This window comes from Chrysemys picta, chromosome 6 (assembly GCF_011386835.1).
Source record: "Chrysemys picta bellii isolate R12L10 chromosome 6, ASM1138683v2, whole genome shotgun sequence".
Lineage (NCBI taxonomy): Eukaryota > Metazoa > Chordata > Testudines > Emydidae > Chrysemys > Chrysemys picta.
The window spans coordinates 33958990-33974272 of NC_088796.1; the positions used below are offsets into that span (position 1 = coordinate 33958990).

The following is a 15283-nucleotide window of genomic DNA, read 5'->3' on the forward strand; positions in this document are numbered from 1 at the left end:
CCGGGACTCCACTCCCTATCTAAGCCTCCTTGCCTCTTGTCCCCTGACTGCCCCAACCCTTATCCACACCCCCACCCCCAGACAGACCCCTGGGACTCCCACGCCCCATCCAACCACTCCCCACCCCCAGACAGCCCCCCCCAGAACTCCCAACCCATCTAAACCCCTCTGCTCCCTGTCCCCTGACTGCTCCGATCCCTCTCCACACTTCTGCCCCCTGACAGCCCCCCCAGAACTCCCAACCCATCTAAACCCCTCTGCTCCCTGTCCCCTGACTGCTCCGATCCCTCTCCCCACTCCTGCCCCCTGACAGCTCCCCCCCAGAACTCCCAGCCCCCTACCCCCCGCTCCTTGTCCCCTGACTGCCCCCTCCTGGGACCCCTGCTCCTAACTGCCCTCCAGAACCCCACCCCCTACCTAAGACTCCCTGTTCCTTGTCCCCTAACTGCCCCCTCCTAAGACCCCCCCCCCAACTGCCCCCCAGGACCCTACCCCCTACCTGTACCCTGACTGCCCAAAACTTTCTCCACTTGGTGAATGGAGAGTTTCACGCGTAATTCTTGCACACTGAGATGAGAACAAATAATCCATTAAAGATTAAATACTCTTAACATCAACATGCATTAGGGCAACATACTTGCCCTAAAGGTAGAGGGTGAAGAAAGGAAATCTGGTATTTTATCACTGGTAATGGCTGATAGCAAAAAAAGTCAAAACTCCTTAATGATGTTTACAATGATGTGGGAACGTATGGATCTACATTAAAGAAGTGAGATCTTCTGTCGTGTATATTTCATAAATATAAGTCAATAGACAAAAATCTAGCTAATTAAAAATGCAGCTTATTGGACTGTATATTTGTTTTCCAGGAAGTAAGACAATTAAAACACTCATCTATTATGACAGTTCAGAAGAAAGACCATGATCCGTACACGTATATCTTTACTCACGTAAAGTGGTCCATGGAAGTCACTGAAACTACTTGTGAGTGTAATTCCACATGTTTGTGTTTAGATTGGGTCCAAAATCATATTAAAACCTATATACATACACTACACTTCATTAACATAAAATGTTATTCAGAAAGAAAAAACGGTGACAAACCTGAGTCACAATCCTGCAACCTCAAAATATGTTGAATTCCGGTCAATGCCAGAGGTTTGCAGGACCTGGCTCATAAAGACAGTCCCATAGCAAAAATATCTTTTGAAGATAAGTCCATTTTGTGTGGGCTTCATTTTTAGTCATTAATATGACGATGAAAATATAATATAAATCAATTTCTTACTAATATAAAATTTAATCCTTTGCAGCTAATACATATTTTTTTTAAAAACTAGCAAAGAATTTCCTAACACAGAAATCTGAAAACTTCTTAACTTTTAAATATAGTTTCAATGCTCTTTATAGACTTCTTACATCTATACTGTGTGTCTTAGTATAAAATATGTGTTTCACACCAGTGCTTTCTCTAAAGAACTCACTTTCAGAGGGAGGCTTCAAGACTCAAGGGATTTTCAAGTGTGCTCAGCATGGGCCCAACTCTACCACTATTGCAGTAAATGGCAAAACTCTCATAAACTTCCATAGGAGTTGGGCCAAAGTGAGCACTTCTGAAAATCACACCATAGAACTATACCTAAAAGTAACAACTACTCCCCAACTGTAACTGGGATTTCTTGTCATGAAAACCTGTGAGAACACCATCTGGAACTGCATACCACAGGTCAAGATACCATGTTGCAATACGAGCCCCATATATTTAATGCAGAATGCATTAAAATAGTTCTCGAGGGAACACTACCAAATATCTGAAGTACTGTACATTATTTTAAAATAAAATTGTATTGTCTTTACAAAGACCCACTAACTCTTAACCCTTAATCCCAGATAATACTGGTCTACAATTTTTGAGAAGTCGTCTGCTTCAGAGATAAAATGTGCTATTTATTATGTATTTTGATGCGCTGAATTCAAATATGACAATTAAAACAACTGATTGGCTACTGTTTCTAAGATATTTAAGTTTTTACATTTTATGTCTATGTATATTGTGTAGATAGTAGAGTTTTAATCATAAATTGTAAACCTAAGTCTTTTCATGTGTTTACGGTTGCTTTACATGATAATATTTCACCTGTCCTGTTTATGGAGCACTTTAAAAATCAGCAAAAGGCTTATATAAATAAAATTTATTATGAAACAAAAGGCAAAAAACTATTATGTATATAGTTTAGTCCTATTCAGTGTCTACTCGGCGCTTCTTGGCTTGTCTCTTGTATTCATTAAATGGAGCATCTCTTGTCACTGTCCAGCAATAGTCTGCAAGCATTGATGGGCTCCATTTGCCCTGATAGCGTTTCTCTATTGTTGCAATGTCCTGGTGAAATCGCTCGCCGTGCTCGTCGCTCACTGCTCTGCAGTTCGGTGGAAAAAAATCTAGATGAGAGTGCAAAAAATGTATCTTTAGTGACATGTTGCAACCAAGGTTTTTGTATGCCTTGAGGAGGTTTTCCACCAACGACCTGTAGTTGTCTGCCTTGTTGTTTCCGAGAAAATGTATTGCCACTAACTGGAAGGCTTTCCATGCCGTCTTTTCCTTGCCACACAGTGCATGGTCAAATGCATCATCTCGAAGAAGTTCACGAATCTGAGGACCAATAAAGACACCTTCCTTTATCTTAGCTTCACTTAACCTTGGAAATTTTCCACGGAGGTACTTGAAAGCTGCTTGTGTTTTGTCAATGGCCTTGACAAAGTTCTTCATCAGACCCAGCTTGATGTGTAAGGGTGTAACAAAATCTTCCTTGATTCAACTAGTGGTGGATGCTGAACACTTTTCCTCCCAAGCTCCAATGACTGTCGGAGTGGCCAATCTTTCTTGATGTAGTGGGAATCTCTTGCACGACTATCCCATTCGCAGAGAAAACAGCAGTACTTTGTGTATCCACTCTGCAGACCAAGCAAGAGAGCAACAACCTTCAAATCACCACAAAGCTGCCACTGATGTTGGTCATAGTTTATGCACCTCAAAAGTTGTTTCATGTTGTCATAGGTTTCCTTCATATGGACTGCATGCCCAACTGGAATCGATGGCAAAACATTGCCATTATGCAGTAAAACAGCTTTAAGACTCGTCATCGATGAATCAATGAACAGTCTCCACTCATCTGGATCGTGAACAATGTTGAGGGCTGCCATCACACCATCGATGTTGTTGCAGGCTACAAGATCACCTTCCATGAAGAAGAATGGGACAAGATCCTTTTGACGGTCACGGAACATGGAAACACTAACATCACCTGCCAGGAGATTCCACTGCTGTAGTCTGGAGCCCAACAGCTCTGCCTTACTCTTGGGTAGTTCCAAATCCCTGACAAGGTCATTCAGTTCACCTTCTGTTATGAGGTGTGGTTCGGAGGAGGAGGATGGGAGAAAAATGTGGGTCCTGTGACATTGATGGTTCAGGACCAGAAGTTTCATCCTCTTCCTCGTCTGACTCAAGTGAGAATGATTCTGGTGCATCAGGAACCGGCAGTCCTTCTCCGTGGGGTACTGGGCATGTAGCTGATGGAATGTTTGGATAATGCACAGTCCACTTTTTCTTCTTTGACACACTTTTCCCAACTGGAGGCACCATGCAGAAGTAACAATTGCTGGTATGATCTGTTGGCTCTCTCCAAATCATTAGCACTGCAAAAGGCATAGATTTCCTTTTCCTGTTCAAGCACTGGCGAAGATTTGTTGCACAAGTGTTGCAGCATATGTGTGGGGCCCACCTCTCATCCTGCTCTCCAATTTTGCAGCCAAAATAAAGGTGATAGGCTTTCTTAACCATAGTGGTTATACTGCGCTTTTGTGATGCAAAAGTCACTTCACCACAAACATTGCAGAAGTTATCTGCACTTTTCACACAAGTACGAGGCATCTCTGCTCACTTTGGCTAAACAGAAATGTGTCCCTTTGCAAAATCAAACACTGACAAATAAGAGAGCACGACACTGTATGATTTCTAGAGCTGATATAGGGCAATTTGTTCAGCAGAGTGATGTAAGCTTCGTTATGATTGCATCAACCATGACTTCTAGGAATAACATGATGCAATTCATATCATGTATGACGCAATCCCAGCTTCAGATTGCATCATTCATGTTTTGCCTAAAAAGCAAGTACTGTCCAAACCCAGTCATAGATTTATTCATAGATCCAGTCAAAGATGTATTTTAGTCATTTCTGGTATAAATTGAGATCCCTTACCTTTATAACTCACTTATCCTCCGCCATTCCCAAGTCAAGGGTCGTATATACTGACCCAATAGCATATCTTGAAAACTAGAGCCAATCAACAATTTTAAGCATCATTTTCGTTCTCAGTGACCCAGAATTAGTTAAGTTTGACTACATTTATTTCAGAAGCATTTTGTCTGTAGAGCAGTGTAATTAAGACATCTATATTACACTTATGGGGCTTCTGAAATGATGAGCACCTTCAACTTCCAAGGAGAATTCCACTGCAATTCACTCACGGGCTATGGGGTTCCAGAAAGTTGTGGCTCTGCTACAATGCATACTTCTACAGCTACTTAATGTATCACTCTCTAAATGGCTATTTCAAACGGCCAAATTACATCCACTGTTAGAATATAGGTAGTAAGAAAAACTACAGTCGTTGATGCTGTTATTTATTATAAGGAGACGTAAAAGATTTGAGATTTTAGTTACACTGTTACTTAGGCTGACCAGACAGCAAATGTGAAAAATCGGGACAGGGTAGGGGGTAATAGGAGCCTATATAAGAAAAAGACCCAAAAATCGGGACTGTCCCTATAAAATCAGGACATCTGGGTCACCCTACTTACTTTTAATGATTGCATAAGAGCCTGGACAATAAAGTTCTTTGTCTAGAAGAGTTGCAGGTGCTCAGGCATGAGAGGTCTCAAATTTAACGGCTACTTCTGAACATTTTGATCACTACTTTACAAGTGAACTAAAAAGGGAGGGGGAAGTCTTGCTTGTGTCTTTTATTTATCTTCTGTAATTTAGGATGACCCTTTACAGTTTTTAAAAGGAGAGGGAAGTCTTTTTTCTAATTTTTTTTTATTACAGAGATGGGACATATCAGGTTTTCCAGGAGGGGCCTCCTGAGGACTGCAGACTTCAGTGGAATAGAGACATCACAATAGACTAAAACCTGAGCAGGACATTTCTTTGCCCTCGGTTGAAAGGGAAGAGATGTTGACTCTTTCACAAAAAGCTTTTATCCTGTTTGTCAGGAGCTTAAGTTAAACCATTCTTAACAAAAAGTAGTAAAAAAAAAAAATGGACTGAACACCAACTCCCCTTCTACTGAGGGACAGGGCAGCTGCAGCTCATATTTTCAGCTTTGCTCCTGCAAGCCCTTAGGTATGTGCCTAATTCCTCACTCTTGGCACTACTCTCATGAATAAAGTTATGTGAATATGTAAAGGCTCTATCTTGTGGTATCACTGTCCCACTAGCTCTCCAGACAGTCCTCCAACCAACAAAACAAAAACAAAACCAGAAATCAATGCCTAATATTTCAGGTGACCAAAAAAAATAAAAAAAAATAAAAAAATGAGCGGGAAAAAAAATCTTTAAACAAAAAAGCTTTTAAGGTTTTTGTTATGCACCATAAAGAAATAGGACAAACAATGTCGTCTGGTATACAACTTTAATGTGCTGATAAATCTTCAATCCACTGTAAGCAAATAATCAACAAAGAAAAGGTCTAAAAGTTCAGCACTTACTTTAAGGCCTGACATTTCTGAAATCCCAATTCAGACCCCTGATCCTGCATTTCTCCTTCCAAAGAACGGAGGATTGGGCCACTAATTACGAACAAGACCACAAATCCCTTCCTGGTGGGCTAGCTCTGGCTTAAAACGGATACGAAGTGAGGGGAGTGCTGTCAAATGAGTCTGACTTCGATTGCAGGTCTGCACACAAACACCCAGGCCCGTAGGCAGTACAGCGCGCCCAGGGAATTGAGCCCCCGCGATCACTGTAGCTGGTAGCAGCGGAAAGCGCTCGCTCCGGCAGGGAGTTGTGGCCTGAAGTGCCTGGTGCTCGGGGCCTTTTCCCTTCTGCTACAGTGCAGCGACCGCCGGAGCCCAAACCCGCCACGCATGTGTCGGCTCCAGCTGTCGGGCTGCGAGTGGCACCAGCCCCGCGCGGCGGCCGGAGCCAGAGGGTCCCGCACGCCCGGCGGAGTAAAGCGCTGGCCAGGCCAGGCAGGTGTTCGCAGCCGCGGCGGCCGCGCAGGGGGTGGCAGGCCCCGCCGAGCCCACTGCGGAGCAGCCGGGGGGCCTCGCGCGCCCGGAGGGGGCAGCGTTTCTCCGGCGCCGGGCAGAAGCCGAGCCCAACCTGACGAGAAGTTTCCGGGAGGCCCGGCCCGGGGTCTCTCCAGCCCTACCTGCGAGAGCCCGTAGGCTGAGGGCGAGCAGCAGGAGCAGGGCGCGGGGGAGGCCGCCGCCGGGACTCCTCCACCCCGGGGCCATGCTGCCTGCGCTCCCAGCTTCACCGGCTCCGCGGGCCGCCCGCTCCAGGTCCGGCGAAGGAGGTGGCAGCGGCCCCGGGGCGCACGGCCGGCCGCAGCGCAGCCCCGCCCGAGCAGCAGCTGTCGCGCTGGCTCCGGTCGAGTTACACTTGGGGGGGCGCAGGCTGCTCCCGGGGCGGGGCTCTGGGGTGCCTGGCCCTGGGGAGAAGAGGCTACAAGGCAGCTCCCAGCCCCCATTTCCTACTACCTGCGCCCCTTGCTGGCCCCCCTAGCCGCTGCACCAGCCCCTCTGCCCCCATTCTCACCCACTAGCCCCCTCGGCCCTGTCTGACTCATTCCCCCTTGCCTTCCCAGCTTCTCCCCATTATCACCCAACCCCATTTAAAAACAGTTTGGATAATTTTAGATGGGATTTTTAAACGTGCTTAAGTCTCTTGGACATTTAAGCCCAGATCCACTGGATCTAACTGGCTTCAAGATTGAGCTTGATAAATTTATAGAGAGGATAGCATGACGAGAGACTGCTTACAATGGCATGTAACTGATCTGCGACTGCCAGCAGCAAATAGATCCAATGGCTGGAGATGGGACACTAGATGGGAAGGGCTCTGAGTTACTACAAAGAATTCTTTCCCAGGTGTCTGGCTGGTGGGTCTTGCCCACATGCTCACGGTCTAACCAGGGCCGGCTCTGGCTTTTTTGCCGCCCTAGGCAAAAAAGCTACCCGCCGCGCCCCCCCAGCGCGGCAGGGGAGGGCGCTGCTCTCCCCGACCGGCCGGAGCGCTGGGGGGAGGGCGGCGAGCCTGCTGCGGCTCCACTCTCCCCGGCGGCCGGAGCGCCGCGGGGAGGGCGGCAAGCCCAGTCGCGGCCCCGCTCTCGGGCTGGAAAGCCCCGCCGCGCCGCCCCCCTCCAGGCGCCGCCCCAAGCACATGCTTGGTGGGCTGGTACCTGGAGCCGGCCTTGGGTCTAACTGATTGCCATATTTGGGTCTGGGAAGGAATTTTCCCCCAGATCAGATTGGCAGAGACCCTGGGGATTGTAGCCTTCCTTTGGGGCATGGGTAACTTGCAGTTTAAATGTGTGAATGGTAGATTCTCTGTAACTTGTTAAACCATGATTTGAGGACTTCAGTAACTCAACCAGAAATTAGGGGTGTATTATAGTGTGACTCGGGGTGCCTGGAGTAGCCCTCACTGAAAATGCCAAGATCATGCAATGCAAAAGGGAGAGCAAATTCTCCCAAAGACTGGTGGTTAACACTGAAGTTAAACTCACCAACCAATCACAAACTGTGCTTCTGATCTCCCACACTGATTATCAAGAAGAAAAAAAGGAAATCACACAGCCCCCTTTATTGCATTCCAGCTCTCCGGCTCCCAATCAGCACTTAGGTCCTGTACAGGGAGAAGTTATTCTAAAAAACTGCTCAGTATACACAAAATGTTCTTCTGACCCCAAAGGGTCAGCCACGTTACTAGGTCAATATTAGTTTGAATCTTGCCCAAAATATCATGCTGCCAGCAAATCCTTTAGTATCTAAAACTAAAGGTTTATTTTAAAAGAAAGAAAGAACAAGAAGAGAGTTGTTAAATCGTAAAGCACTTCAATACAGAGACTTTAAAGTCCATATATCCGGTTCTTAGCAGTATTGGGGAGTTTGCTGGTTTGAAAGTCCCTCTGGAACACATCCACAGCTTGGATGGGTCATTCAGTCCTTTGTTCAGAGCTTCAGTTTGTAGAAAAGTTACTCCATAGGTAAGAAGCAGGAGCGAAGACAAAATGGAGATGATGCAGCTGCCTTTTATATTCTCTTCTTTCCATCTGGTTGGTACTTCCTTTGTCCCAAACACAAACTTCACAGTACATGGAATGGAAAACCCTTAGAGTTCTGTCCATAAGCATGCCCCTATATGTCTTGCTGACTCATTAAGGTGTTGTCCCTGGCCTTTCAATGGGTTCATTCTACAGCTGATGACCCTTTATGGGCCATCAAACAGGCTAGGGCGGCAGTGCTGATGTCAATCTGTCTGGGGGTGTCACCCAGAATCACAGCACAAGTTTGGAAATACAGATATACCCCACAAGACAAAGGTGATACAAACAAGATTATCATACTTGGCAAATTATAACATTTGTATAGATACCTTACATGGCCTATCTGGTCATATTCCTTGCAATTTTGTAATATTGGTATCAACAGTATCATAAAGTTTCTCCCATATTCCGTACAGCATCACATACAGGAATGAATGGGTGAGGTTCTGTGGCCTGTAATGTGCAGGAGGTTAGACTAGATTATCATGATGGTCCCGTCTCACCTTAAAGTCGATGAGATGCCTACATTTCTGCTTCTGGACATGTGCTTTCCTGCCTATCTCCAACCTAAGGCCGTGAGGGAGCCATGAACAGAGGAAAGATACGTGCTCCTCACCTAACTCACCTGTGGGACCTGATTGAGTATCAGATCAGACCCCATTCAAAATCATGATTGTGACCATGACCATATAACTTTAAACCCAGTGGTTAGAGCACTCATGTTGGAGACCATCTGCCTGGGGGTGAAAAAGGATTAGAACAGGGGTCTCCCACACTTCTCAGGTAAGTGCACTAACCACTAATGTACATGACATTCTGATGTGGGGCTTCCTTAATTTCTCCAGTTGAAGCTTTTCCACTGTGTACATATAATTAAAGACTCATGGGAGCAGGGGGACTGGACCCTGGGTCACTTACCTCTCAGATGGGTGCCCTAACTACCAGGCTACAGAATCATTCTCACTATTGCAGTCACTCGTTCTGGCCCAATGACTGTTTCAACAGTTAGCCAAAGTGGTGAGAGCACTTGCCTGAGATACTGAGGGAACACTTGTTCAAATCCCTTCTCCTCCTCAGGCAAAGAGGGGTTTGAACCTGGAGTTCCTACATCCTAGGTGAGTGCTCTAACCACTGGGATGTTATGAGATGGGGAGCACCACCACCATTTTGTGTTGAGTAAGGCAGGTGCCTAACTCATTCTCACAAGAAACAACTTAGGTGCCTAAGTGATCTGACTCCAGGAGAGGGGTCCCCAGCTGTGGATCAGAAGCAGAGATAGGTACAAAAAAGTATTGAGCAATCTCCTCTCCTGCGTGTTGCTCTACCAAAATCCTAGACCTGCTCAGAATTCCTGACTAATGCTCCTGTACCTATGGTACCATCTGCAGGAAAAACTCAACAACACCTTTAGAAATGATTGTGATTAACTGGTCATTTTATGTATGAATCCATAGCTGTGTCTTTCAGGCAGATTACATAATTATTTGTATCCCAGCAGCTCCCATAATGTGCTAGGCACATTCAGGAAAACAGCAGTTGAAATCCTGGTCCTATTGAAGTCAACGATAAAACTTCCATTGACTTCAGTGGGGCCAGGATCTCACCCATGGTCTCTGCCCTAGAAAAGATGGTAATCTAAGGGTATGTCTACACTTATCATGGATCGATGCTGCGGCGATTGATCCACTGGGGGTCGATTTAGCAGGTCTAGTGAAGACCCGCTAAATTGACCGCAAATCGCTTTCCCGTTGACACTGGTACTTCACAGGAACTGGAAGCGAAAGGTAAGTTAACAGGAGAACCCAGCGCAGTGTAGACACCGCAATATGTCGACCTAAGCTACACAACTCCAGCTACATTATTCACGTAGCTGGAGTTGCGAACCTTAGGTCAATTTAACCCCATAGTGGAAACCTTCCCTAAGAGAGAGCTCACAATCTAAATCTCTGATTTTGCAGGGTGCTCTGTGTGGGCAGACCCTTAGACCCATACAGGGCACAATTGAAGTCAATGGGACTTCTCACAAATAATGTTAAAAGAACTTGCATGGGACTACTCAATGTGCACATGTGTATCTAAATTCTGGTCCTAAGAAAATTCCATGGATTAAATGGAGTATCCCATTAAGTTAAAATGTCCACAATAACCAGCACAAACTGCTCCCCTTCTTGTCACTCCCTCCCTGACCAAATATACGTAAGCCAGTAAACCAGTGATCATCTGAGTTTACATGTGTCTTAGAAGGTCAGGAAACTTGGGATCGTGTTAACCACTCTGAAAACCCCCCCACCCTAGGAGAGCACTTCTCTTGCTTTAATATGACCAATTTTAATCCTGTTTTGAATGTGGAATGATTCAGCCCAAGTAACTAGGAAACATATTTCCAGGCAGGAGGGGGGATTTTAAAAAGAAAGTTATAAGTAAAAAATCACATCTCGGCATTTTGCCAGGGTCTGCTAAGGTTTTCAGTAAACACTTCTGCCTTTGTGATGTTACTCCACATTGCAGATAGTCTTAGATTTGGGAGATCACTATTTAGGTATACCAAATCTTGCCAAGGTCCTTTAGCAAAGACTACGGAAATGGAGAAGTGATGTTTCTAACATTAAAAAAAAAGGTAGAAAAATATTTTTGAAAAAAGAAAACAGTAGCAACAAGTTGTCTATATCAGTAGTTTTCAACCAGGGGTATGTGTACCCTTGGGGTGTACTCAGAGGTATTCCAGGGGATACATCAACTCATCTAGATATTTGCCTAGTTTTACAACAGGCTACATAAAAAGCACTAGTGAAGTCAGTACAAATTAAAATTTCATAGACAATGATTTGTTTATACTGCTCTGTATACTATACATTGAAATGTAAGTACAATATTTATATTCCATAGATTTATTTTATAATTATATGGTAAAAATGAGAAAGTAAGCAATTTTTCAGTAATAGTGTGCTGTGAAACTTTTGTATTTTTATGTTTGATTCTGTAAGTTTTTAAGTGAGGTGAAATTTGGGGGTACACAAGACAAATCAGACTCTTGAAAGGGGTACAATAGTCTGGAAAGGTTGAGAGCCACTGGTCTATATCATAAAGAAACAGTAAAGGGAAAAAAATGTTTTTCTTTTACTTTGCAATTATACTGTGGCCAATACTATTTAATAGTTTATAGCTGCAATTCTACACATGTATGAAAAGTCAAAAACAGTCTAAAATATGTCAATGATTTCTATATCAAATCTGTCTAATGTACTTATATGGCCCCATCTGAGCAATGCACAATGTTTAATATATTTATCCTCACAATACCCCTGTGAGGTAGGGAAGTAATTATACCCATTTTACAGATGGAGAACTGAGACAGAGAATAAGTGTAACATTTTCAAAAATGCTTATGTGATTTAGAAACCTAAATTCCATTTTCAAAAGCAAACTTTTCAAACGCACCTAAGTGATTTGCCCAAGATCACAGAGGATGTCTGGGATGGAACAGGAATCGAACACAGCTATATAGGCTAGTACTTTAGCCATGGGAACATCCTTTCTTTGAGCCCGTGCTTTACAAATGTTTTCTGACTGCCAGCCCTGCCATGTCAGCCTGGGATCTGATAGTCAAGTTTGGTATTTTTCTAGTTGGATATCTTCACCGGTAAAAAAAGGTTCTGCAGGTTATACCATGCCATCAATTAAGCTGTGCCACTTCATTGCCTTCATATCATGCTCTCAGTGATACCTGTGCCAATCCTAGGCCAATTAATAAGTAATTTGTGGTCATTACCACACTGGGCTGAATTCACACAGGCTATCCAGGCTGGATTCACCTTGAGCAATCTAGTGTCACTTCAAAAATCCCTTAGGCTCTGATACTGTAACTGCAACCATGTGAGCTGACTCCTGTGGCCCATGTGGACTACCACTGAATTCAGAGAGGCTCTGAAGGAGTGCAGGGGTCCACTTAGCTGAATGTTTTTAGAAGGCTCTGGGTTGAAACAGGGAATTACAGATCAAGAAGCCTTATTTCTGCCATGGAGCAAATTATGAGAAAATAAAGAGAAGTGAAGGAAATGGTCAAGTTTCATCATGGCAAAAGTTTAACAGCAGGGTGCCTCAAGGTTCTGTATTGGGTCCAGTGTGCCTAATGTATATATTAATGGTCTGGAAAAGAGGATGAGCAATGAGGTGGCAACATTTGCAGATGGAACCACATTATTTAAGTTACTCAGTGCCAGAGAAGGCTGTGAGGTGCTTCAACAGGCCTTGACCAAGCTAGGTGAAAGGGCTACATGATGGCAGACGTTGGTCAATGCTGATAAATGCAAAGCAATGTACTTTAGAGAGGAACATTTTAATTATTCTCACACTACCCCGGATTCTGAATCAACTATATCAGTTGAGGAAAGGGATCTGGGTGTCATTGTGGACAGCTCAATGAGGAACTCTGCTCAATGTGCTGTTGTAGTCAAAAAAGCAAACAAGATTGCAAAACAGTGTTGTTATAAAGATGACAGAGATCAATTGTTTTCCATGTCCACCTCGGGGCGGACAAGAATTAATTGGCTTAGTTTGCAGCAAGGGAGGTTTAGGTTAGATATTTGGGGGGGGGGGGAGGAGAGGTACTTGTTACATACAATAATGAGCAACAGCTGCATTTTGTTTATACATAGGTCATATGCATTGAAATCCCCTTCAAATCCCTGTCAGTTCTTGCACTACTTCCACATTACTAAGGAGAGTTAAGTACTGGAATAGGTTACCTAGGGACATTGCGGAATCTCCACCATTAGAGGTTTCCAAGAACAGGTTAGACAAACACCTGCCTCAGTGTTCAGGGATGGACTAGAGGACCTCTTGAGTTCCATTTCAGCCTTACATTTCTATGATTCTATAAGATTTTAGGATGCATAAGGAATGGGTTAGAGAATAATACAGAAAATATTATAATGCCACTATATAAACCAATGGTGCAGCCTCATCTGGAATACTGTGTGCAGTACTAGTCACTCCATCTCAAAAAGGATATTGCAGAATTAAAGAGGGTTCAGAGAAGAGTGATGAGAATGATTGGGGGCATGAAAAAAAAAGAGAGATTGAAAAGATCAGGACTGTTTATCTTAGAAAGGAAACAAATAAGAAGAGGAATGATAACAATATATAAAATAATAAGTGGTACAGAGAAAGTATATCAGGTAATTCAGTTTTCCCTGTCTCATAACTCAAGAACAAGGGGACATTCAGTGCAATTAAAAGGTGGCAAATTCAAAGTTGATACAGGGAAACACTTTTTCACACAATGCAAAATGTGGAATTTATAGTTTCAGGTTGTTGTTGGATCCAATAATTTAGCAAGATTTAAAAAAGGTTTGGACATTGAACTATAAGGTGAGTGCACAACTGGTTGAAAGACACTACTCAAAAAGTAGTGGTTATTTATGGTGTGCTGTCAAACTGGAAGGATTATCCAGTGGGGACCCACAGGGGTTAGTCCTGTGTTCTGGCACTATTCAATATTTTCATTGTCTTTGATAACAGAGCGGAGAATATGCTTATAAAATTTGTGGATGACACCAACCTGGGCAGGGTTGCAAGTACTTTGAACAACAGGATTAGAATTCAAAATAACCTTGAAAAATTGGAAAATTGGTATGAAATCAACAAGATGAAATTCAATAAACACAAGACAAAGTATTTCACTTAGGAAGGAAAGATCAAATGCACAACTATAAAATGGGGAATACCTGGCTAGGTAGTGTACTGCTGGAAAGGTTCTGGGAGTTATAGTGGATCACAAATTGAATATGAGTCAACAGTGTGATGTAGTTGAAAAAAAAGGCTAATTTTATTGATGGGTGTATTAATAGGAGTGCCATATGTTATTGTCCCACTCTGCTTGGCACTGGGGAGGCCTCAGTTGGAGTACTGTGTCCAGCTCTGGCCACCACACTTTAGGAAAGGTGTGGACAAATTGGAGAGAGAGTCTAGAGGAGAGCAAGAAAAATTATAAAAGGTTTAGAAAACCTGAGCTATGAGGAATGGTTAAAATAACATGGGCATCTTTAGTCTTGAGAAAAGAAGACTGAGGAGGGACTTAATACATTAAGGGCTGTTATAGAGAGAACTGTTATCAGTTGTTCTCCATGTCTGCTAGAGGTAGGCCAATAAGTAATGGGCTTAATCTGCAACAAGGGAGATTTACATTAGATATTAGGAAAAACTTTCTGACTATAAAGGCACTTAAGCTCTGGAATAGACTTCCATGGAAGGTTGTGGAATCCCTGTCATTGGAGGTTTTAAAGAACTGCTTGAACAAACACCGGTCAGGGATGGTTTTAGGTTTATTTGGTCCTTATCCAAAGTTAGTGCCGTTAATACTAATACTACTAATAAAAAAAAAGTTAAGGAAGGGATATAAAACCTCATATTTTGGGGTTTGAACTAATCTCTAACTTTTAGGGGTTGGGATAGGAGGAGACCTAATGTGAGGGGCAAATTATCCCACACCTGACTTCTGTGAGGTTTTACACCTTACTCTGAAGTATATGGTGACTGGTATGTGACTGATAACTATGATATCTGATAACATGGGTATATCTTATCTGCAATCAGGAAGTGTGACATACCCAAGCTAGCTTTCACCTAGTAGATCAAAACAAGCTCAAGTAACAATAGGAGGAAGCTGCAGCAGCATGGGCAGTGGCAACTGGAGCACATTCTTAGGGTCCTGAGTGTGCTGGACTAGCCATGCAGCCACCTGTACTGCTGCTGCTTCACTGCTATTGTTACTCAAGCTGGTTTTGATTTAGCTAGATCAGGTATGTGTACATTTGCTTCAATCATACCCCTCCTTGCAGTGTAGACATAACCCATGTGTCTGATATTTGGAGCAGTTTTGAGGGCAGTGTGTACTAAACAGGGATTTATCAAGTATTGCTATGGATCAGCTTAGTAATGGCCATGTGTTCT

General features: G+C 43.6%; 1 protein-coding gene across 6 annotated transcripts in view; it reads right to left on the reverse strand.

Moving 5' to 3' along the window:
* The window catches only part of LOC101933896 (chondroitin sulfate proteoglycan 4-like), a 145937-nt gene extending 139285 nt beyond the window's left edge, over positions 1–6652 (reverse strand). For 5 of the 6 annotated variants that reach the window (XM_065598916.1, XM_008170595.3, XM_065598917.1 and 2 more), the window contains exon 1: positions 6434–6652. In XM_065598916.1, coding sequence (XP_065454988.1) covers positions 6434–6518 — 85 coding nt within the window. In that variant the 5' untranslated portion in view covers positions 6519–6652. Of the gene's footprint in view, positions 1–5768; positions 6172–6433 lie in introns of those variants that run through there. The other variant, XM_008170593.4, reaches the window with a different exon arrangement.
* Between the last annotated feature and the right edge of the window lie 8631 nt (positions 6653–15283).